The following is a 24,633-nucleotide window of genomic DNA, read 5'->3' as shown; positions in this document are numbered from 1 at the left end:
CATTTTTCCTCCCCATCTGTTTTGTCACAGCCACTCCCAAGGGCCCCAGAAAGCCTGCAGGTGGAACAGGTGAGACCTTCTTGCATGCGCATCATCTCAGCCCGGCACGGAGTTTGCTTCCCAGTGGGGTTTGAACTTTGTGAGCCCCCGCAGGTTCCTGTGTGTGGCTGGGTGGTGCTCTCAGCAGGTGCTTTTGGACCCTTTCACTTGCCCGTAGGGAAAGCTGGACCCAGCGTGTGCACATGCACTGCTCCTGTGCGGCCAGAGAAATGCAATATTGATATTTCTGTCCGTGCTGAAGGAAACTGGCAGCGGAGCATTTACAGCCAAGGCTGAATTTCGCACACTTTGCAGTATCCTAATGGAAAAGACACAAATCACTGCTCAGCTACACAAGGGCTTTTGTTCCTGGCTGCATGGCACCTGCTAGCTTTCCTTCCAGAAGGAAGCCCAGAGGATATTTTCTTTCCCTTTTTTTTTTTTTTTTCTTTTTTTTTTTACTCCAAGATATCACTGACCTCTGTGGAAAGTCCCAGCCTGGTGAGTGCCTGTCCGACTGTTTGTGCACATCAGATGTGCTGGCTGGCCAGCTCCCAGCAGTGCCACAGTTGAGGAAGCTCCCTTAAATTCACCCGAGTTCTGTTGCCAGCAGCTCCTCTGGCTCAGTCCTGGCCAAAGAGTGCTATTTAAATATAGCGCGGTCACAGGAGCCCCGGCGTTGCTCAACCCCGCCAGAGGAGCCTGAAATAAACTGCAGCAGGGGAAGTGAATCCGCTCATCCCTGCATGAGGATCTTGGCACAAATCTAAGCAAAATCAGCTGTCTGACTCCTTGGACAGCATGGTCTTTGCTAGGGAAAAGAAAAGCCAAGTGCCAGAAGCACGCGCAGGGCTTCAGCGTTTGGACTGCAGCCCGAACGAGAGGTTGTTCGATCCAGTAAACTCTCCCTGGGAAATGGACACATGCTGAGGCTTCTTCTCAGCCAGTTTCTTCTTCCCCAGGGGTCCTTTTTGGGTGAACGATGGCACTGAGGGGCTCCTGCAGTGGGTTTCCGTGCCCTGGCCCCTTTCCCATGCATGCCCTGTTCAGCTCGGGGTCACTCACGGGCGGCTGCACTGGGAGCAGAGCGTGTCCAGCCACAGCACCTTCTCATCTGCACCAGCTCTCAGCAGATGCTGCAGGATACTGGCAGGACTCTCCCACATTATTTTGGGGTTGCTGGGGCTGGGGGTGGGCAGCAGCCAGAGCCTGGATGGGGAGAGTGACACGGTGGCCAGGCTGGTGTGAAGGCTCTGCTATAGGTCCCAATTAAGCAGCAGAGTGGCTGGATGCCCTGTCCAGCTCCAGTAGCCCCTGACAGTGGTGCAGCACCTCGTGACAGCACCCACAGAGCTGCTGGGCAGGATGTGTGCCCACAGCCTCACACTGTCCCCACAGACAGCAGGGGTTTGACAGTCCCTTCTCTCCTGCAGACTTTGATTTGGCTGATTTCTTTGACACACCTCCGGAGACTACCACCAAACCAGCCAAGCCGACTTTAAAGCCCTACCCCAGGCCAGGGAATCCAGGTAATGCCCTGTGGGCTCGAGCATCCCCAAGGCACCCGTGGGCAGGGATGCCCCCTGTGTCAAGGCTGCCAAAGCTGTGGCTTTGAGAGCAGAGCACTGAACCAACCCAATGCAGCCTCAGTCTCCCTGCAGGGAGGGGCTTTCCCTTCCCAGCACTTACCCAAACCTGTGTTTTAGAAGGCAACGTAATTTTGGTCTATTTTCCTCCCCCCCCTCTTCAGACAACAGCTTTTGGGATGTCATCCGCACCACCACAACCAAGCAGCCAAAAACTACAAGAGCCCCTCCTAAGCGTAATCCAGGTAAGCATCAGCTCCACAGCCCCCACAGCTTTGCCCTGGCTCTGCTGCTGGCACAGGCAGAGGTTTTGGGATGTGCCATGACAGTGGCACTGCCCTTGTGTTCCAGCCTCTAGTCTGTTTGCTCACATGAGACACCTTGAGAAAATACCAAAACCCACACAGCCTACAGGGCATCTCAGCATTACCCTGCACTTCCCTGGGGGTCTCAGTGGTTCCTGGACCATTTTTCATTCCTGTGCCTGTTGGAAGGCTGTGAGCTCACCGTCCTCCCCATCACAGCACAGCCAGGCTGGGCTCCACCAGCACACCCACCCCACAGGCTCTGGGCACCCTGTCAGCCGGGTGTTTTGCCGCCTGCTCAGGCAGGCTTTTGGCAAAAGGCGCTTCCAGGCTTAAAAAAAACCCCAGTGTTGGATCGCAACAAACTCAGGTGAGCACTGGTGGGAGGGCTGAGGAGCTCAGTTGGCTCTGGGATGTGGTTTTTGATGCCATTTAGCGGAGGCAATAGCCTCTCTCAGAGCTGGGCTGCTCGGGGGACCATTTGTGGAAGAAAATAACTCCAAGAAATCAAGTCACAGGCTGTTCCAGCCAGCACATCAGGGTGGTGCAGCCACCTCATTCCCCTCCACTGGCTGGGGCCTTGGAGTGCCTGTTTGGCTCTGACCTTTCCTGCTGGCTTTATTTATCCAACTGCCTGGCAATCCAGCCATGGCGAGGCTGTTTCTGCAGGAAGGATATGACATTTCCCACTATAGGGGCATGGAATGGGATAGGTTTAGAAGATCTGCCACAAGGCTGCATAGTGGAACTGGGAGATGCTTTTGTCAGAGACTTCATCTCTTTACAGTGCCCTGGCAAAGCTGAACATTTCCTTGATTAATGAATTAACTGCAGAGCTCCTCAGCCTGTAGTCACACTGCTAACCCTAGCCTTGTTTTCTAGAAAAGAATCCTATGGACTTTGACTTGGCCGATGCCTTGGATGATAAGAACGATAGGAAAGATCCTGGGAGGCCAGATCTAAGGCCAGGTGAAGGTAATGCTGACCTCTCTTCTCTGTCCTGCTTGCCACCAGTCCTGCTATTCCCTGGAACCTGTGGGAGATCCTCCCCAGCCCTTCACTGCCAGACTCACCACCTCCACTAAGGGGTGGGATAAAGGGATACGGGCACTGCCTGGTCTGAGGTCCTGCCTCACCCATTGCCCCTGCCCTGCCTGGGGATTTTCCACAGGCAGCTCGGCCCTGAGGAGGGAAGGAGCCCCTGCCTCAAGAGTCCCTGGCAGAGAAGGGCTCTTCCTAATGACCTGCTGCCTCTCTGTCCACAGGTTTTTTTCCCAGGGTCTCTTTTGACCCATTAAATTGCAGTAATGTTGAGTTCCCCTGTCCCTGACAGCTCCTTAACCGAAGGCGTGTGCTTCTGGGGCTCACAGTCACTGCCAAGGTGTAAATCTAGAGCAGGCTGAAGCCCCGGCATAACACGTGCTATGGGCTGGGAGGGGTTTTTTTTCCATCTCTGAAATACTCCAGTGAATGAATCATTTGTCTATGAGGATTGTTCCCCTGAGCGCTTGGGCTGGGAAACAGACTTTGCACGGCTGGTTTATTGATGTCGGGATGGCCGTATACCCTGCTCAACACGCGTAATTAACAGTCAGGTATTTTATTACATTGTATTAACTAGGTGACTTGTCTGCACTTTGGTATTCTGGGCTTGCTGAGGTTTCAGGCTCCTGCAGGAAAGGTTGAGGTGTGGAACCGCTGGAACGTGGCACTGGCTGCAAACCAGCACACGCCTTCCCCCGGCACCACTGCTCCCTGGGCTGCCTGGGACCTCTCCAGCCTCTGGCATAGTCAGGGCTTTCATTCTTTTTACACTCATTACTAAGCCCATAAATCTGTTTTTTTTTGTGGTAAGCTGATGAATAAGGCAGTCTCTTCCAGGCTGTTAAGGCAAAGGAAACCCTTCCCAAGGCTTAGTATCAGAGAAGGTGCCTTCTGCTGGCTAAGTGTTGGGTCTCTTCTGCCATCACGTGCCTTGCTGCACACCAGGGCTCCCTCTGGGGCCAGAGCCGAGGTGTTCAACAGCACCACGCATTCAGCTGCAGATTCACAGACCATGTTTCTCTGTTCTTTTCCTCCATGGGTTAAACATGCCCACTTTCACCTCTGCCAAGACATGCTGCTTACTCAGTTCTGCCCCTGGACTGCTCTGTCCCTCCAGGAAGGATAAGGGTCAGCTCCTGCCTGCAGGACCCCAGGCCCAGCTGGTGCTGCCAGGGTCTCACCAGAGGCAGGGCAAGGGCACGCTGGTCCCTGGCATCATGGCAACTGCACTCACAAACCACTTCCTCCTGCCTACTCCACTGCCAGCCAAGCCCAAGTACCAAAATGTTTCATGAACTCTGAAATACATCAGTTATTTCAGTTAAAAAAATAAAACAGTAGCATTTAAACTTTGCTTTAGGGGTATTTCTTTTGAGCTAGACCTAAAGTCAGTTATTACCTCTTCTATGGCCTTTAAATAATCCGGGGTTAAACATTTTGTTAACGTCGGGTAATCGCGAGAGAAGCAGAACTGCACATTCCCCAGTCCCAGTTCTCAGTGGGGTCTGAGCAGCCCATGACATCAACCTCCAGCACAGCCACGGCTCCCACAGGTGCCAACCCCCATTTATTCCTGTTCCTTTTAAAGGGTTTTCAGATGATGACCTGGCCAGCATCGTGGACGGCGGATACAGCCCAGACAAGAAGAAGGGTAAGCGGTGACCTACGTGTGGTTGTTTGCTTTAGCAGTCGCAGCTCAGGCTCAGCAATCACTAAACTGGTAATTTGGCAGTAATCTGCCAAAGACCCCAGAAAAGAGCAGCACTCACCTCCGTGGCAGGGGCAAAAAGGGTCTCAGCCATGGAGCCAAGGGGAAAAGATTTTGGCCTCCACGGTCACACCTGGTGCTGCGGGTTGGAGGTGCTTGGTTTTGACCCTGTGGCGGGTCTGCAGCTCCAGCTGCCACCAGGGCAGATGGGGCCTGTATCTCCCCTATCACCTCGAGGGCAGACACCTTCGTTTGCCTTCCACCACACAACCACCACTGCCTGGAACGAGGGGGAAGACCATCAGCAGTTGGATAAGCCTGTGCGGTCGCGAGGATCCTCAGTATTAAATATTAAAAGCAGCCGCGTAAAGAGCTGAATGCCACAAGCCCAATCAACACTTAATGAATCCCTGTGCCAAGGACAAGACGCATCAGAGGCATTAATACAACACCGACCTGCTTCCATAAATTCAGGATGTGAGTGACTCGGCAAGGGCCGCGGCTTCCAGTGGGAGCAGCTTCTCCTCCCCTCCAGTTTCTTCAGGGAACGTGAAATACACTTCAAGCCAAGTGAGGGTTCCCTGACATGATGGAGCTCGGCCAGTCACCTCCCTGTGATGGCACCATGTGCTGTGTAGTGCTCTGACAGCCTCTCAGGTGTTGTCCTTACACTGAGAGCAGCAGAGGTGCAAAGGGCAGGGATGAGGGGAGCTGTCATGCCCGCTGACAGGCTTGTGTCTCTGCAGATACCAGTGACAACAGCGACAACAGCTACAGCGGAGGTAGGTGCTGCCGTGGATGGGGGGACAGCTGTGGGATGGGATAGGATGGGATGGGTGGTGTGGGTGCCCCCATCACACAGCACCCCCTCTCTCTGTGTCCCACAGTGGCAGAGCCGGGGACTATCGCGGGCATTGCCAGCGGCCTGGCCATGGCGCTCATCGGGGCCATCTCCAGCTACATCTCCTACCAGCAGAAGAAGTTCTGCTTCAGCATCCAGCGTAAGTCCCTCCCTGAGCACCCTGGGGACACAGAGCAAGCACGCTCCTTTTTTCCCCCTGAACCCCACTGCTGTTTTCCAGCCTGGAGATGGGATTTCAGGCACCCAGAGTGCGCAGGCTGGCAGAACAAAGCCCCAAGCACAGGTCATTATGAGCCCCCACCACATCAGGCTCTGCACAAGCAGGTACCCACCAGCAGTGACAGCCACAGGACCTGCTGCCACCCCAGGGGCTGCACATGGCCTCTCACACCCCAAACCGACAGTCACAGGCTAAGAACAAACTATCAACACCAAACACGGTAAATATGGAAAAACCCCCACCCCAAAATAAACCAAAAAACCCTCCAAAATCTCAGAGGCAGTAAAAACTCACCAGGCAGCAGGGGAGGAAGCAGTGGGAGTGTCTACAGTTGTGGCAGCCCGGGAGGGAGTTCAGCCACCACACCCTCAGCAGGTGCGTGGCAGTCGCTGCAGTTAAGTGCAAATTAAGCAGCAAAACTTCCTATTCACAGAAAACACTTTTTGCACGAGCTGCCCTGCAAAGCTGCTCAGTGCAAGCACTGCAGGAGTGTCCTGACAGCCTCAGCCTGCAGCACATACCTGGCCAGGGTGGGCTCCTGCAGCCCCTTATAGGAGAGGGGGGTTGCAAACAGCTGGAGAAAGCTCCCTTCTAAATTAATGAATTGAAATCTCCTGTGAGTCCCCTTTGCTCTAGGGAAAGGGTGTTTGGGGTTGGAAATTTCTGCTGGAGTCGTGCTATTTTCCCAGTTGTGCCTGAAACAAACAGCATTTTGGTAAATTAGATCAGCAGGAAAAGTCAAATGAATGTGATGGAATGAAACACCCTTATATATTCCCCCCACTTAAATGTTATTTTGGCAAGAATAAATAATAAAAAAAAAAGGAGTAAAGGCTTTGATGAGGGGGAAGCTGAGAGACACAAAGCCCCAGAAAGGCGGCAGGAAATTAAAGTTAATTATAAAGGAGGATTAATTTAAGCCATCAGACATGGCATGCTGGGCTAATGTCAGGCCTTAGACACATTGCAATGCATGACAGAAATCTAAGAGCCGTCAGCCGCTGCAAAAGTGGCTTTTTATTGAAAAACATAAATTGCATTTGGTGTTATCCCAGCAAAACACATGTCAGGGCGGAGGCAGTGGTGGTGTGCAGTGACCACTCGACCACTCTCTTGGCACAGGAGGAACAGGCTGGGCTGTTTCTCTTGCCCAGCCGTCCTGTGGGGCCGAGGCTGTGGCTCTGCTCCTCGGCTCTGAGTCACTTCTGAGGAGCTTTTGCTGATTCCTCTAAAGGACATTTACAGTGCTCCCTAGAATTCTTCATCCCATCTTTTTTTCTTACACCTCACCTGCCGGGTACCAGCTGTGCCCTGGGCTGTGGCGCTGCTTTGGCTTGGCCCTGGCACCGTTCTGTGCCTCCCCCCTGCACTGGGAGGTACCAGTGAACCCCATCCAGACCTGGTGATGAGGCACAGCCAGTCCCTGCCACACCTCGTGCTGCATTTAGATGGGCAGACAAGTTCAGATGCCTAAAAAGTGTGTGCTGCATGGCCTGATTGCCTGCAAGTGGCACTGCCCCCTCCCCTTCTCTGGTCCCTCCCTAATGGATGCAACAATTAGCACAGCACTCCGATCTCTGTCTCTCCCTTCACTCATCCCTCAGAGGGAGCTGCAGAGGAGAAGCCTCAGGTCCATGGCACACCCCAGACTGTCTTAATTCACCTGCAGCTCCGAGCCAGACCTTAGCGAGCAGTGCCACCCCCTTTGTCCTGCCCATCCTCCTGCAGCCACCCCTGTACCCAGCAGAGCTCAGCCTCGCTCCTTAGCCCAGGCTCCACTTGTTGCAAACGTTGGGAACTTCTTTGCATTTAAATAAGGGACTTATTCGGGATTTGACACCCCACTGGGATCCTGCTTCATCACCACAGCCCTGCTCTGAACTGCTGCTGGAAGCTCTGCATAACTTAGCTTTTAATGAGGCCATGCCACATCTCTGCGCTGTGGTGCTGCACAGCAGTCCTGGCCGTGAAACTTTCCTCCTCCTCCTCTTCCTCCTCCTCCTCCTCCTCCTCCTCCCTGCACTCCGAGCTGAGCGCCTTAGCACAGGAATTAGCTGTGCTGCCTCGCGTGATAAAGATGAAGCAGGAGCCTCAGACAAAAGAGCCGCTGCTGGGAGCTGTGTCTGCCAGGAGAGTCTGCGGGCACTTCGAAACCCAGCGAGTCTCTCAGCACTGGTTGTGGGTTGCTGAGGCTTCTGCGCTGCTGTCGCTGCAGAGGAGGTTGCAGAAAGGCATCCTGGCTTTTACAGCAACGCAGGCCCATCACCAGAGTTTTTAAGGCATCAAAGCAAATAATTTTTACTTTGTACCCTTCCCATCTCACTCTCTTTATTGTACTTCGCAGAGGGACTTAACGCGGAGTATGTGAAAGGAGAAAACATGGAAGCTGTTGTAAGCGAGGAGCCCCAAGGTGAGAGCCTTGCCCCCCTTACCCCTGCCTGCATCTGGCCACAAAACCTGCTTTACCCAGGGACTTCTTTATAAAGTCCCTGGTGCAGCACGGAGCTGCTGTGTCCCCTTGATGAAGGCACCGCTTAGGTGGTGCTGCAGCTTTTTGTGAAACACCCACCACAGCGATTTCCCCCCTTCATTGCTCACAAAGGAGAGCCATGGTAAGAGCCCAAGGAGCTCATGCTGCAGACGGTGGCAGTTAATATTTAGCTTTCATGTATCCAGCCATCAAGTGTCTTGCACAAGAGAAGCGTGATCCTCCTTTCAGTGACAGACAATCAAGGCTGCTGCAAAGGCTTTTCCAATGTCACATACAATCAGCGAGTGCCGGGCGCCCGTTGCTTGCGCCCTGGTTCCATCATGTGCTATTGTACTCATGGCTTTTTTTTTTCTTTCTCCCTAGTTAAATATTCAGTCCTGGAAACGCAGTCAGCAGAACCACCAAAACAAGACAGTGCGAAGATATAAAGCGTGACCCAGAGCTAGGGAATAATCAGTCAGCAGCAACGGAGATCTTAACATGCTTGTAATTTAGCTTTTTGTTTGATTTGACTCCAGAGCTATTTAATGTGTACTTAGGCTTGAACTGGCTTCTTATTGCTCTAGGCTTTAGGGTTAGACTGGTAGCATGTGTTTATTTTTTGTAAAGAGGTTTATGTTTACATCGAAGTAATATTGTAGGATTGGTGTGCAGCTGTAGGGAAGCCCACAGAAGGTACTTCAGTCGTGGTCAATGAAGAGCTTACAGGTATGAGGACAGTGAAGTGCCTGTAAATAGCAATCCAAAGCCAAACCACGCAAAGCCCTCTGCAAAGCGCCTCCAGCCAACTTCTGCCATCAGCTCTGGGCACGTCACTTCCAACGGCGGGGTTGAAAGCTGCACGTTTCCTGAGGGTGGATTGCAGTCCTTAGTGTAGCTCCACCTAAAAATGAAGTGCCTACGGTAGGTCCTCATGTGGGGCCTCGGGCTGAGCCAGGTGACTCCCTGCTCTGAAGTCAAGAGTTGAGGGTGCTTCACCACCACCACGCAGGGCTGGGCTTCTCAACCAAATCAAAGGACCTGATTTTCATGCCAAGTCACAAATCCAGGTAAAAGCAGCGTGTGCAGTGTTCACTCTTAGCAAATGCCATTTGAATGCTCCCCCGTGCTAGAGATCAGAGCGGAGCAGAAGCGGTACAGTTTGTCTTTGTGACATGAGATACCTTCAGTGCCACCACCATGAAAGCTGTGTGTGTTTGGATGTTTTCAGGGACAGGTTCAGATCTCAGTCACACAAGAACAAATGACAGATTTAACCCCAAAGAAAATAAACAAAGCAGGTATCTGTTAAGACCTGTAATGCTCAGTACCAGAACAGAAGCCAGGCGTAACAAGATGCAGTGCCCCCTTCTCCTTTTATCAGCAACTACTGAGAGTGCTCCCAGACACCCAGAGGCAGAAAAAGGATTTAAGCTTCACCCTTTGTGTCACTGACTAACCTTTAAAAAATAGCAGAATCTCCTGAGAGGACAGGTCCTCCATCACTGTCCTGCTTGTCTGGGAAGCACTGGGCTGTGCTCAGCAGGACACTGGGCTGCCCAGGACAGAGTGCACACACAGCCCTCTGCAGAGCTGCCAAACAGCTTCCAAAAATTTGTTTAGATTTCTCAATTTCTTCCCAGCCCTTTTTTATTGTTGCTAAAATGTGGACACTGCCACTTTCCAATACACTTGTCCAAATCAATGATTACTTAAAAAGCATGTTCTCAAGTGAAGGAGATTTCACTTTACGTGGTGTTAAGAGGTACTCACTATTTATATGTAAACTTGAAATGTGAGCATTTTGTATTGGTTTGCAAACCCCATATTTTGTGAATATGTATTAAAAAAAAAAAAAAAAAAAAAGCTTTTTCAGTTTGATGTACAAATTCACAGCTTTCAGGTAGACATGACTTCCATAAGGCCTTGCCAGGAGGTGAATCAGCCCAGGAGCATCGCTGCCTAACAGCTCCACTTGGAAGGAAAATTGCCTAGTAACTTGGTTAAGTATTTTGCAATAGCTGCACAATTCTTTATGCTCCTTTTAACACTTGCATTTTTAAAGCCTTACACTAGCTCTAGCAGAACAGCTACAGTGGTTTATAAAAGGTGCCTCGTGACTACTCAGAACACTTAGGCTAAAACAATACTACTCCAAACTGCTGCTGCTTTGTTTTATGGAGGCGTTTAGAATAGGAAAGAAAATTATTTAATTATTGTCTGCTCAGATAATGGAAGCAGAGGAAACAGAGATGGGAGATGCACTCTGTGCTTACTCCCAGAGCCAGGTTTTTGTGGAGGAAGTGTGGTCTGCAGGATTCGGATCATCACACGCAGGCGCTCGGATGCTGGCACAGCTGATTTGTGAATCTCCAGTCCCAAGCACCAGCACCTGTTTCTTGTTCTTACCCAAACACATTCGAAAGCTGTAGCATGAAATGTGTTTTCTGGAAGTTATTGCAGATGAAGTGTTACAGCAGGGCACTGATGATCACTCGAAGCCGCTTTCCCAGCTTAGATCCAGTGGCCACTATTCCATTCCTCCCTTTGCCCATGTCCACGTTCCTGTAGATGCATGTAAGGGCTTTTCCCCTGCTCTCCCTTGTGTGACCAGAGGAGAGTGCAACAGAGTGCAATGTGGCTCAAAGAACACAGCCCCTGCTGCTCCTTTGGGAACCTCTTACATCAGGACATAGAGGAAACACGAGTCTAACTCAAAAAACTGCAGTTCTGCGGTTAAAAAAAAAAAAAGGGGAAAAAAAAAAACCAAAAAACAAAGAAAAAACCAAAAAAACAGCAAGGGGTTTCACTGAAAAACCCAACCCAGTTTTTGGGACTCAGAAATTGCTCCTTTGCCCATGGCTTTTCTCTGACTTCGGTGCAATGTGCGGGCACAGTGAAGGAGAACACTCACAAAACTTAAAATTAACAGGATTGAAGATCCCTTTCTCTGGGATTTCAAACAGGAAAATATTGGCAAATGCTGCAGTAAGGAAATTAAACTTGGGTCTCTTCAAAACTGGACAAAAGTCAAAGTCTTAGTGCAAAATGTCAGCAAAGGCTCAAATTATTGCTGTCTGTCCCCTTCTCCATCTGAACTGCCAGACCAGTCTGTGAGAAACAGGGATTTTATACATCATCCATGTTTTAGGCATTATAGCAACTGAGAGGCTTCCTCTATATTTTCCTAGTAGTGATCTGAGTTCTGGAACAGCTGACCCAGCACTGACTTCTAGTTTAATTATTAATTGTTCTCTTTTAATCTGCATATGGAATTTTTAAAAATCCTGCATTTAAATTCTGTATATATGGTATGAACTTTAAAAACAAAAAGGCCACAAACCACTGAAAAACTGGGATTTTTTTCATGCGTCCAAAACCTCTATATACAGAGGTCCTGAGAATTTCTGTGCTACCTGTGCTTTTTTTATGACCTCTCTTCAGCTTAACTAAAGCTATTTTTAAAGGGCAATAAAATGATTCAGAAAAGGTTTGTCAATGACAGAGAAAAGGGAGAACTGAAAGAATTCAGCTGGCTCTTTTTCTGTTGTTTATTCTCTCAATTACTTGCATTTTCCTTTGGCAGTACTGTAGAACTTTCTTTGTTTTAGATTCCTCAGTTGAGAATACTCTGACATGAATTTCAGATTTTTGGCACTATAAACTGAGTCATTTTCATGCAACTCCACTAAGTAACCCTTACAAGTGCTCTATTGTCATCCTTAACTACTCATTTGTTGTGATAAAAGTGGAATTAGTCCATAATACCATTTCAGATTCTGAAAAAATAGGATGAGTCGACAGGCTGAGGCTTTAAAAATTGCTTCTGCAACATGTGAGGCTCAAGAACAAAGGAAGTTCAGAAACAACAGGATTGTGAAATTAGAGAATCCTTTTCTTCTGAGTGAAGTTCTTACTTTAAGGCAGGCAGATTGTTTGCTGCTGCAGAAGCGACCTGTACCAAATGGGGGTTGAATGTTACTCTCTAAGGAAAAATGATTCCTTTTGTTAATGTGCATGTAAGGGACATGGGGGGGGAAATCAGAATTTGACTACCTTTGGAAAACACCAAATAAACCAAGTTGACTAGTAAGATCTTTTAGGCTTGATTTTTTTCTGTTTTTCATGGTGGAAGTAAACTGCAAGTGGTGGGCCATATCCTTACAGTGCATCACCTCTTCTGTGACTACACCAAAGATGTTAAAAAACCACCCCAAATCGGACTTGGTGACAAAACAAATACCATTATGAAAACTTTCATGGTAAAAAATGAAGTATTTGCACACGTGCACACACACACATGCTCCCCTTGAGGTCACTTAGCAGCTCCACTTGAGGCAGTGCCCCGTGCCCCTGGCTGCACTCAGCATGGCTGGGTTTTGGTTTTTGGTCCTCTTTGCTGCCCTAGGTTTCCTGCAAAATTTAGGAAAGTTTTTTTTGGGATTTTCACACTCAGTAGATGAATCTCCCATGCAGTGCAAACTAAGCTTTTGACGTTTGTATAATGATGCAATGCTCAGTCTCACAGTCAAAACATGTGGTTTGTATTTCAAACTCGCTACTTCTGACTCGTGCTTCTTGCAGAGAGAAAATTTTTTCTTCCCAGTTGCACAAGATCTGGCAAGGTAAAAGCTCGCTACGATACCCACTTACTTCAGCAGATGTGATCTCTCAGCAAATGGACATTCCTTTTTGTTTTCTACCATAAATGCTTCACTTGGGGAATAATCTGAATTGCCCCTTTCACTGCGTCCTCTGCTGTGGGGCTTAATGCACATGAATGAGAGTTGTTGTCTCCTTATTTCCAGCTTATGGAGAACCAGCTGTTCTTGGTGTTACTACAATACAGCATATGAATTACTACAGCTTTTCTTGGAAAATGAAAGCAATGAAACACTTCTTGTTTAAAGCTTTAACTCCTTGAGAAGGCTGCCTCTGCAGGGAACAGAACCAGGCAGATAGGAGTGTTTACCAGCTTTAAAAGCCTTCTTCCATTTTAATGAAACAACAAAAAATTACTTTTATCTACAAAGGAGAAAGAAATGTAAATTCAGCTCTGAAACGACTATTATAGCAAAGTGTCTGATGCTGATGATTTACTTGACTTACTCTACCAGCAAAAAATGTGTCAGCTGGTTACCAAGGCTTCATCCCATTCTGGGACACTGGATTCAGGTTGTTCCCCCTCTCACACTGTCAATGACATCACTGACAACAGGAAAATGCTACGGGCCAAACACAACTGCCTGCTGTCTTTGCACATTCCCTTTATATCCAGCAGAGTCAAAACCAAAAACCAAAGCAAAAAGCTCCAGCTTTTGAACCAGAAATTGATAGTTCTGTCCAAAGTGCATCAGACTGGGAATAGGGTTCTGCTCTTTCCTTAACTAGTTCCATACTGCCTTATTAAACAATAAAAAAAGTAATGACAGAATTAGTTGTTAAATCAATAGGAAAAAAATCTGATTATCAGGAAGCAGACTGAGTATGGTGACAGCGACCTCTTCAATTAACTGGCACATATGAGCTATAGAACACCTTTGAGTATTTCCATGCTAAGTACATACAAACCCATCCATTGTGCTGACACAGAACACCAGGACCCTCCCCCAGTGCTCTCATGCAGATCAGAGACTCGCTGAGCTGTGTTGAAACTGGTGGATACGCAGCCAGTCAGCTGAAATAACTGGTGTTCTTCTGTGCAAAACCAAATTCTGAGTTTAGCTCTAGGAATCCAAGCTTTAAAAATCCCAGAATGCCCCAGCTAATCCAGTCGTCACTTTTGCAATAATTACAGAGAAAGTGTTGTGATTATTAGCACCAATAAAGAGAAAAAACTTCAAAAGATTTTCTTTAGCACTGCATTTTAGAGATAATGTGCTTTACTTTAATATACAGTTAAAATGTCAAGGAAATCCAAAGTATGGGAGAGTTTAATTCAATACCATCTCAACATATTTTGGCAATGTAAAATTCACTGCTGGCACACTGTTCAGCAGAACCATTTTTACAGGAAAACATCTTTCATGTCTTTATAAAAAGCCTGAGGTTCAAGAGATGCAACACTGCAAGCCTTCTTAAACTCCGTTCTTGTAGGTGAATATCTATTATAAAAAGCAATCACTACAGTAAAAAGGACACGCTGAAATACCCTGCACTGCACAGTAAACGTTTAAGACTGGATACAGCACTTCAGCCTTTCCAAGCTGAAGTCAGGAAAGTGCTCAGCAGCTCACCTTGCTCATTAACCACGTGCTGTGTGGAGTTATTGCAGAGAATGAGACAGGAAAGCGCCGTCGCGCATCGGGAACAAATGTGCAGCAACAAGTGAATATTCACAGTCACTAAACCCACAGTCAGCACAGGGAGTCGGCTGGCTCTTAAGAGTGGGGTTTGGTTTCCACCAGCACAACTCAAGAGCAAATACAAGCACGAGTCAAAAAGCAGAGCTGCAATATTTTAAGTGTCCTAAGGAGAAGAACCACATTTTCATGAAACACGGCAAAGAAAACAATCCAGGAAAAAATCTGCAGCATGCACCCATTTCTGGGCCTTCCAAGAAGGCCACTGAATAATTTTCTAGAATGTGGAATGTTACAGTAATCAAAGCTCTCTGATATGAGTATTTCTGGGGGGGAGATGAAAGCAAGTTGGGAATGTATATCTTACATGAAAACACAAATTATTCATTTACGGAAGAAATGCTAGTAGGAACTTAAAAAAACAAAAAAGCCAAGAGGCTTTATTTCAAGAAAACCAATTATTATCATATTACTCAAAAACTTTGTCAAACAAAGTCATTGCAAGTTAAGGTCCTCAAAGGATTTTGGACAGGCAGGATCCATTTTCTGAACACACAGCTTAAACCCACGGGAGGATGTATATGTTTAACATCACATACACATGGGTATAAACGCACACAGCTTTGCAATTTGTGTGTACACTCTGAAACAAAACACTCTTAACAATGTGGAGCTATACAGACTATACAATTTACACAGCTGGGTGTCGTTCCAACCCCAAATATTACCATTTGCTAGAAAACAAAGTTTTACTTTGTACAAGACCTTGACATGAGTAAGTTTACCCCTCGCCCAGGAGGCTTAAAACTGAACAATAAGCTAAACAGTCAAAAGACTTTATTTCAACTTGTACAAAAGGCATTAAAAAACCTAAAATACATGCTTTACCAAATATATTACATCATACAAGTCAGTGTGGTGTACTCGATAAATCCAGCTTAACTTCATCCACTTTTAATGGCATATTTAGTCAAAATATAAAACTGACTACACTGGAAAACATTTATTTTAAAATCAATTTCCAAGTGCATTACCCTAAAAAAAAATAAATCGCTCTAGCAAAAAAAAAATATATATATATATTACTGAGTGAAATAAGGAGCTCCCATTCAGAAAAACCTTCTGTGTAAGCATCATGTGGCATTTCATCTGATTCTCTCAACCAGGCATGGTACCCTAGGCAATGTGAGAGGCATTTTTCTGTCTGCTTGGCAGATGGATTCCTTTTTAGGATGGTTAAATTGTTAGTTGCTCAAAACAAAGTTTAATTTCACAATTGGTGATTTAGCTAGAATGTCAAAACACATGTGGGAACTGCCAACAAGAAAATACATCACATCTATTGAAGCTCTTTTTGGCCTCATCGTGATAATATCAGACACAGAATAAGGCATGTAGATCATAGCAATTACAAGTCACTCACGATCCTTTTGTGATGGGAAAAGCATTTCACCCTCCTCTCTGAATTACCTGATGCTGATTTTTTCACATGGCTTTTGTTCCACATCACACAGAGGTGTGCACTGGCGTGGCAGAATGGGAGGGAGATGAACCTCTGTCGGAGGAGGAAGAAATGGAACGTGTAGCAGCTTCCCGCTGCAAATCCTCAACCTTCTTCTGAAGCTCTGTCCGGATGGCCAGGAGCTCTTTAAGATTTTGGTGGATTGGAACCTGCCAGGTAAAGAAAGAAAAGGCTTACTTTGACTCTCATAGTGAGTTATCTTCTCCAGCAATGCTGCTGCTGTTGCCTTCAGCAATACAAGGAATCCAACATCTCTCAGTACCATCAGTATTTAGGAAAAGTGTTTCTTTAGTCATTTGAAATTAAGCATTTCAGGGAACTGTCCCCTTCTAACAACACAGCTCACAGGAAATCCGTTCAGAAGAGTGTTTGCAAATGGTCTTGATGGGATATCAAACATATTTCAATAAATGTACCTGTGTCCTTTATCAATACCATTGTCAGATGAAGCTTAAAATGCCTTTCCTGGGAACTATTTCCCCTGCCTGAGGGGGCAGGACTTATTATATAATGAGAGGAGAGTTCACAAAGCTGGCTCCATATGGAGCATCTTGTTACTCTTCTAACCAGGCATCTTTCCAAGAGCCTGACCCCTTCCAGTGAGAAAAGTGCAGCAGCCAAGTGAGTGGTGCTCGTGGTGGACCTCCCAGAGTCACACTCCAATAAACCTTTCACAGAAGTGGGTTGTGCAGGTTTCTGCCTCTGCTTCTGACAGTACCCAACCAACAGACACCAGAGATGCACCACTTGCACCAGAGTTCTCAGCATTTTTCGCATTCACCTGAAACACTCAACTGTATCACGGCCAAAGGAAGATTCAAGCCACACCGGGTTTTCACAGCTGGATTTTTTTATCTCAGACAAGCAAAGAGGGACCTCCCCCCTCTTCCAAATTCCACAGAAAGGCCAAAAAAGTTTGACTGTAAATTGCTTTTAATTTATTTTGTCCTGTATAAACTCTAATTGTTTATAGCTTTTGGAAAGAGCAAGACGGGAAAAGAATTTAATGGGGCTGGTGCAACAATCATGGGGAAAAACAGCACTGGGAAACCAATGGACTGCTGGATGTTGTATTTATACCCTGGGCTTCAGGAATGCCAGGTCCAGGGAACTGCATTCACCCATTGCTTCCTACTGCTTGGAAGTGATTACAGGGCTGGGATGAACATCTGAGTGTGCCACTTTCACATGGTGTTATGTGAAGGAGGTAGCAAACACCAGAAAGGGTTTCTCTTCCTGCCATCAACACACAACTGAGTCACAAGTGACATTTTTGTTAATTCTGGCTTTTTAGAGGAAGCCCAGGAAAATCCATGGATTTTCATTTTTTCAAAACCCAACACTCATGTTTCTGACACAGGAAAATACCATTTAATTTCTAACTCTGGCTCTAACTTAAAACAATAAAATAGTGCCAGCAGTCCTTTTAGGTCAACAATTTTTTGGCCACACACACTTCTTTCTTATTTGTGGCGTAGCCCACGAACAGAAACTTCAGTGTATTCAAAAAGTGCTGCTCCCAGTACCCTGGGAGTCATCAATTCATCCAGCATGTCATCTCCAGCAATTTTAAAAGCATAACTTTTTGAGTCTTCAGCAGAACAATCGCTGCACACCACCAAGTTCCCAGTGACCCTGGAGCCCTGCCCTCACTGTGCTATGAATTCCCTCTCTTGCAATTTTACCCTGCATCCACCACACAAACTCTGCAGAAAAGCCTCCTTCACCAATCAAACACAGAGCACACCCTCCAGAAAGCCAATCCCATTTCTGTGAGGCGGTCTACAGAAAGTGTGTACATTTAGAAAACATGGCAAAATTGAGTCTGGTGATGAAGTTCATCCAAGATCCTGTAATATACACTACGGAAAATTCAGATTTCAGTGAAGATTGAGACTTTCTGGAATTAGCACCCCCTGTATTCATTTTTTCCCCTGAATAAAAGATCCCGTCCTCACAGACTCCCACTTCACAATTCTTTATGAAGACATTTCCCCGAAACACTGAGGCCCCTAGCAGAGTGATTTACCATTGGTATCATTAGTCACACAAGCCCTGGGTCACGGGAGATCTGTACACCTGATTTCTGCACAGCTTAATCACGGCTCAGCAGAGCAGGCCAATTTCTCTCAGACAGCTTTCACAGGGGCATTAAGCTGCTGAGTTCCACTGCACAGGGCTCCAGCACTCACAGAGAGCAGTCCCATACAACCAGCTTTCGGGGAACCTGCTACAAACCCTTTCAGGATATGCCACACAAAGGCTGCTGCAGAATCTGGCACGCTCTGTGAAAGTGCTTCAAGGAGGAAAAGCGTGGCTGCACATCTCAATCCTCCTCCTGCATTCCCAGAACCTCATTCCACAGTCACACGCTCCAACTTTGACGCAAGTGCCGTTGTCCCCACAGGTCCCTCTCGAAGAGCAGAACTGCCTTTAAATAAATTAGCTAAATAACAATAATGACATTTAAAACGTCTGTGTCTAGTCAAGTCACACACACAACTCTTCAACATGGAGACTGCAAAATTATGCTCTCAAAAAATTAGGAGGTGTCAGAGTGAAGATGACTTCTCCAAACTCAATTCAGCCTCACCATACATCATTGGTTAAATAAACAATAAAATACTTCCTTCCCCATTGTATTCCTCATTTACTCAGTGCACAGTTTGATGCTACTTAATTAATGAGCAGTTATTCAATATTTAGTTTTCTTTGCAATGTCCGACCCCATCTTTTATTCATTCTTCTGAACTTTAGATGTTTATGTTTCCTCTTCTGTACTTTCATCTCATGTCAAAAACCAAATTTATTTCTGCAGCACCCTAATCAAGTATGGGAATACTAACACTCCACTTTTACAGACAATGATCTGAAGCTGGCAGCTCCCTAATTTTGTTGGATCTCCAACTGGTTTAACAGAGAACTTGGGAATTCTGCAGTTGGGCCAAGTGGGTATCAAACAGGACACCCAGTAAATAAGGAGCACACACAGAACGGTTTCTCTGCTCCAGGTGAGCTCCCTTACAACAGAGGAATCCTGTGGCAAAGGCAGGGAGAAACTTCCTTTCTGTAGAGCAGCATCATGCTCCCTCTCCCACGGGACAACTCTTCCTTCATCTGCAGGCATGTCCCCTCCAGCCTGCTTTCCCAGAGTGTATTCCATGGGCTGAACAGAAAGCAAACATCTCCAGCACTTGGAGTATAATTCAGTCCTAGTTCCTATTTCCAGTTAGTGACAACTCTCTCTCAGATTCTCTCTCTCAGTCCTTTTATTTATTCTCAGTCCTTGAGAATTCACTGAGATTGTTACAGCCTCAGACCTCTAAATTGGATGAATTTCTTCCAGGATATGAGCAGGCATGTTTCTGAAACACAATCTCTCTTACTAAAATCCCACGTTTGCCCTAGAGATGGAATATTTACAGAAAAACAGCCCCTCTCCCCGACAGAAGAAGTTCACAATACCATATTTTCATATGGGAAAACATTTTTTAAAATCACATTCCCATAAGCAACTGATCCTTCTTGGATGAAGTTTTACAAAACAATTCAGTCAGACACACATACTTGGTGACTTAACACAAATCATGAGAGCCCAGCAAAGCTGTGAGCAAGGCAGAGGAGGGTCTTATAATTGGGGGAAAAAAAAAAGAAAAAAAAAGGGTCACCTTTAAAATATTGGCCATGTTTTAATAAGGGCGTGTTAGATGTAAACACTCCAAGACGGTTCCACATAAATACCACCGTGCCATTTCACATGGAAGTGTAAACACGAGGGGTTTTCTATTTCAAGTCTTTCCCAGGAAAGATTCTTTTTGGTTGCCAGTAACACGGCATCATGTAGGTGCACACTGATGTAAAACAGTTCCAGAAATAGGTTTCACACACTGAACTTTCAACACATAGTTTAATTTCAGGAAGTAAGAAGTCAGATTCAGTCTAGAGAAGTCTTGAGCATTTTCTAGCAGCAGTGACTGATTTTTTTAGTGATAAAAGTTCATGCTAAAATTACATACTCATGGGGTAAGGAAAAAGTGGTAGAATCAGCTGAAGTATTATAGAAGTTCTTACAGTAAGACTTGAAAATCAGCCTGGCATGAGGAGCTGTCTTTTCTTCCCTGTTTAAAAAAAACAGCCTTACAAAATCAAAAGGGAAAAAATGAAAAGATAAGAGTGAAAATGGGGTAAAATGCCCAAAACAAAACTCCTAACCCTCAACCTCAAGTTACGTGTTTTGGGGGGTTTGTTTGTTTTTTAATTAAACCATTCAGGGACCCAAAGAGAACTGGAATGATGAAGCTTTCTGGAACCCTCTTTCCATCTTGGAAGGAGGAGGAAAAGTAAAAGGATGAAGCACCGTCAAATGAATTTTGTGACAAAAAACATTAAAATAATAATAATAAAAGAACTTTAGTTCATTTCTACATTTCTTAAAGACTTATTCCCAGGCAGACCTATTGCTGTCAGTGTCTCCTCTTATCACCCCATGCAAATTCTTACAGATGACTATCTCCATTTTTGTCACCTCACACCATTCTATATCAGCACATCGTTCCTCTCTCAAACAAAGCCTTCTTCAGAAGGAAATGGGTCCAACAACCTTCACAATAACACCTGTAATGGCTTGCTGTGAACGAGGCTCTCCTTCACTTCCCCACTGTCGGGAATAAAAGGAAGGGGAAGAGTGACAGATTCCGTAAGGAACAAGAAGTTTGGAGAAGATCGTTTTATTAAAAGATCTTGTTACCACCTTAACCCTAGAAGTGTGTGCTTGCACAGCACAAGTAGTGTCTCCAAGGCAAGCTTTTATTGCAGACTTGTTAAGAAATCCCGTAATTGATTTGCCTGACATGAATTTGTTGGGAAGCTGACAGCAGCTGTACTGTTTTCCACCCTCTCATCCTGCCTCTCAAATTAGGAGTGGAAGCTCAAAAGATGACTCTGGACCCATCACCCAGCCGCATTCAAGTTATTTGTGCTGCTCCACTCCACGCATTTCAGCAGAGTGTGCAGCCCTTCCTTTGTCACACCAGCATCCCCACAGCGATGCTGCCAGGCAACAAACACCTGGCTGCTACAGCCAGGTCCATTACTCCTCTCCATAAGCCAGGGAAAAAGCACAGACCCACTTCTGCTGCACGAGAGGAGCCCGCACAGATGAAACCTAACCCTGCAGCACATCTGTGGTTTGCCTGGGCTGGAAAACTGCCTGGCCATTGCTCTTGAGGGTGTTTTTCGTGTGCTATTCAAATTATTACCTCAATGTGCTGAAAAAACAATAAATTTCATTTCCGCGAATTAACAAAATATTCCTGTAAAACTGAAGTAGAAACGTAAAGGTGAACGCACTACATTAATTTTAACAGATTTTGGTGGGTTAACGGGCTAACCTCATCACAAAAATTCTGAACTATTTATTAGAAATAGATTTCTTTAATCACATAAAATTTACCAAAAACAGATTAGAAGTTTATCATTCCCAAACAAAATCTGCACTTGTATCTAAGACCCTTGGTATTGCAAGCAGCTCTGGATCCCCAGGGAGTTTCTCCTCTCTGGTACGTGTAGTTTCTTTCCCCTGTAAGATGTGAGCTCATTCTCCCACTGCTAATGATACTTGCAATACTTCAAACCACGTCCCCAGCCAGTAAGAAGCAGAAAAATGCTGCAAAATTGAGTGAGCCAAGTAACATTCCTCACTCCAAAAGAACAGGCCCTGCAATTTAACCAGTTAAAATGGGTGGGGTTTTACTTTCCTCATTAGCTACCTTTGCTGCCTCTGTCATTCCAAAGCAGATACTTTTCCTACATTTATTAAATATAAGGTATCTACTGCCTATAATGAGCTGAAAAATACTTCAGAATACTGCAAAAAACACTTTTTATTAATTAAAATGCCATTGATATGAAACTTTTTTTTAAACTGAACTACCCACATCAAAATCAGGACCTGGTGTAGTGTAACTCTCAGCACACATCATTTCACAGTTATAATAAATTATGCCTGCTGAGAAAAGATAATGTTGGGGTTTTTTTAATTATCTCCACACAGAAACTACACTGATGCTATAGAATGTACATGCTACATCCCATATAAAAACCATCTAGACAGAAGACAGCTGCATTTCCTCAAAAATTCAAACCTTTCTCTTCACAGAATTACTACAGTTCACTTTCAGTATTGATTTTCAGGTTTTTATTCCCAAGGAATCCTTCAGGATCCTCAAGTGCTTTTGGATAGCAAAATTTGTCAACACAAGGATACGTGTAAGAGAAATTATAATAGCTACTCACTTATAGTACTGCCAAGTCTTAATTGGATGGATATCTAGTGTGTGTATTACTGTACTAGCTCAAGGACAGTCATTCAGATGAAAATTGTTCAACAGTGAATGCATTTTGTCTTGTTCAGCGAGCACACTTTATCTATATTAGCAACATGGAAGAAAGGCTGCAGAGGAAAATGGTTATTTTAAATTCACTGCTTGACTTAGGACTGTCAGTTTTCCAAAAACCTACTCTGTGCATTGGAAAGACAACAATATCTTTCACTTGAGCTTTTTTGCTCATCTTCATGGAGAGCTGGAACTCTGACAGTCTTGCTTTTAAAGCCTAGTTAACAGGATACTTGCAGCAAAAGGCCATCTCAAACGATGAAGCCAGTGGTTTTCAATAATAATCAATACTTCCACACTTCTTGTAGGCGTGTGTGTTCCTGAGAAACCAAGCAAAACCTCCTGACCTTCTGCAAAAGCAAGGAGTAGCAAACAGAAATTATTAGGAATCCTACCAGGTGGGAATTGGAACAGAGATTTTTTGCAAACAAATGCTAGATTCAACCAGACTTGGGAAGCTGTACACGCTACACAAGCTGATGCCATTGCTTGTTAAAACCTACAGCCCATTTAGATTTAGACATTTGATAGATGAGAGCAATTATTTGAGTGCTTGCCCTTCAAAATATGTTAGAAACTCAGAAAAATTAAATTATTTGCACAGTACTAGTTCCTCTCATTCTGTGCATGTTCTGATGCTGTGCTCATTACAGGATACCAAATTTTTTCCCTTAAATAACTACAGAGTCTTTCAGCACTCAGGATAAGCAGTTAGTCCCTATTTTATTCCATATCCAGGCACTGTATGAAACTTTGCCCCATCTCACAAGAAACACTTCACTAACTGCAGGAACGAAATCTCCATTGTGAGGGAACACACAGCTATCTAATCTACAAGGTGGCTCCTTCTGACACCTCCTGCCTCATTCTTTCATGCAAAAAGATGGGACCAGCAATGCCAAGCAGTTCCTGAGCCATACAATGGCTCTGTCCTGCCACAAAATGGTGTTAAAATCAGATGTATGAACTTTTAATAATGTTACAACCACTGTCAACATACTCAGAGAGGAACACAGCAAGCAATGTCACTGAAGACAGGGACAAATAATATCAACACCCCACCTGCCAGGCAGTAAGTTCCATGCAGTAAGTTGTATGTTATCCTATTATATGCAGGATAAAGCATCTCAGTAATTATGTTTTCGAGTTTATTCTCAGCAATTTTCCCAGTGACACTCAGCATGTTACTTATTGTTTTCAGTATACAATATTTTGTGTTTATTGACACCGAAGTTCAGCTGACATCTGATCACTCAACTGTTCAACACATCAAATCCTTCTGCAATTCTATACATGGCATAAAATAAAACCAGCAATTGTAAGCTATTTATATGCTTTACAGTAATTTCTGTATATACTGAACAAACAGTTTTACTTATTCCTACTTCTTCCTTTCACTTCTGTAAGTGAGCTGCTAATCTACCAACAGACTTTCCCTGGATTTTCACAGAAGCTCCAGGACTGCCTTTAGCAGATGATTCAGTAGCTGAACTGGATTTCTAGGTTATAGATGCCTTTTACTCTGGATGACAGTCCACACAAAAAGAAAAGAATGAATTTGAAAAAATTATAGGGATTCCTGTGATATGATCACTAACACTGTGGCCAGATTTACAGAATAGAGCTTGAAGAAAAAATGAGCAGGCATAGAAGAATAAAAACCCCTACATAAAACCAAAACAAAACTAAGCCCTGACCTCCAAGGGTTAAAATGCCATTTCCCAGAAGGCATAAATACAACTAAACACATCCTAATGGACTGTGCAAAATTTGGTGACTAAAATACATTCTTTTCCTTGCCTCTCACATAGCAAGACATAGCTTGAATTGAAAGGACCAGAACTTTTACTCTTGCTCTGCATATCTGAATGATAAGGGTATATTATTCCAAAAACACTGCCCCTTCAGAAGTCATCCTCAGGAATATCACTGCTGTGCTCTCCCCACCTTCCAGAGCTGCCCAAGCAGATACCTAATGACATCTGGCAGCCAGAACTCCTCAAACCAGTGTCAAGAAGAGGTCAGAATGACTACATAGAAAAGGAAAGGGAAATATATATCAACAGAAAAAATTCAGAAGCGTCGTATTATCTTATGTATTCCAGACTAGTAGGGTCATCTGAAAGCCCAGGCAGGTACCCACAGGGCCCACACCTCTGTGTGAGAGAATGGAAGAACTT

The 24,633-nt window shown here is 45.3% G+C and overlaps 2 protein-coding genes across 5 annotated transcripts in view; one reads left to right on the top strand and one right to left on the bottom strand.

Annotated features, from left to right (window-relative positions):
• The window catches only part of CD99L2 (CD99 molecule like 2), a 29,217-nt gene extending 19,380 nt beyond the window's left edge, over nt 1-9,837 (top strand). Inside the window, exons 3-11 of the mRNA XM_027888377.1 lie at nt 31-69; nt 1,473-1,568; nt 1,790-1,870; nt 2,813-2,905; nt 4,563-4,632; nt 5,436-5,464; nt 5,570-5,683; nt 8,109-8,174; nt 8,619-9,837. Coding sequence (XP_027744178.1) covers nt 31-69; nt 1,473-1,568; nt 1,790-1,870; nt 2,813-2,905; nt 4,563-4,632; nt 5,436-5,464; nt 5,570-5,683; nt 8,109-8,174; nt 8,619-8,683 — 653 coding nt within the window. The 3' untranslated portion in view covers nt 8,684-9,837. The remainder of the gene's footprint in view (nt 1-30; nt 70-1,472; nt 1,569-1,789; nt 1,871-2,812; nt 2,906-4,562; nt 4,633-5,435; nt 5,465-5,569; nt 5,684-8,108; nt 8,175-8,618) is intronic.
• Nucleotides 9,838-14,081: 4,244 nt separating this feature from the next.
• MTMR1 (myotubularin related protein 1) overlaps nt 14,082-24,633 on the bottom strand; it is a 36,618-nt gene continuing 26,066 nt past the window's right edge. For all 4 annotated transcript variants that reach the window (XM_027888406.1, XM_027888407.1, XM_027888408.1 and 1 more), the window contains one exon: nt 14,082-16,207. In XM_027888406.1, the coding sequence (XP_027744207.1) occupies nt 16,043-16,207 (165 nt within the window). In that variant the 3' untranslated portion in view covers nt 14,082-16,042. The remainder of the gene's footprint in view (nt 16,208-24,633) is intronic.

Source organism: Empidonax traillii, unplaced genomic scaffold (assembly GCF_003031625.1).
Source record: "Empidonax traillii isolate 1590-97213 ecotype Southwest subspecies unplaced genomic scaffold, ASM303162v1 scaffold237:size1322474, whole genome shotgun sequence".
NCBI lineage: Eukaryota > Metazoa > Chordata > Aves > Passeriformes > Tyrannidae > Empidonax > Empidonax traillii.
Note: the sequence above shows the minus strand (reverse complement) of the source record. Positions and strands in the feature narration are given on the sequence as shown.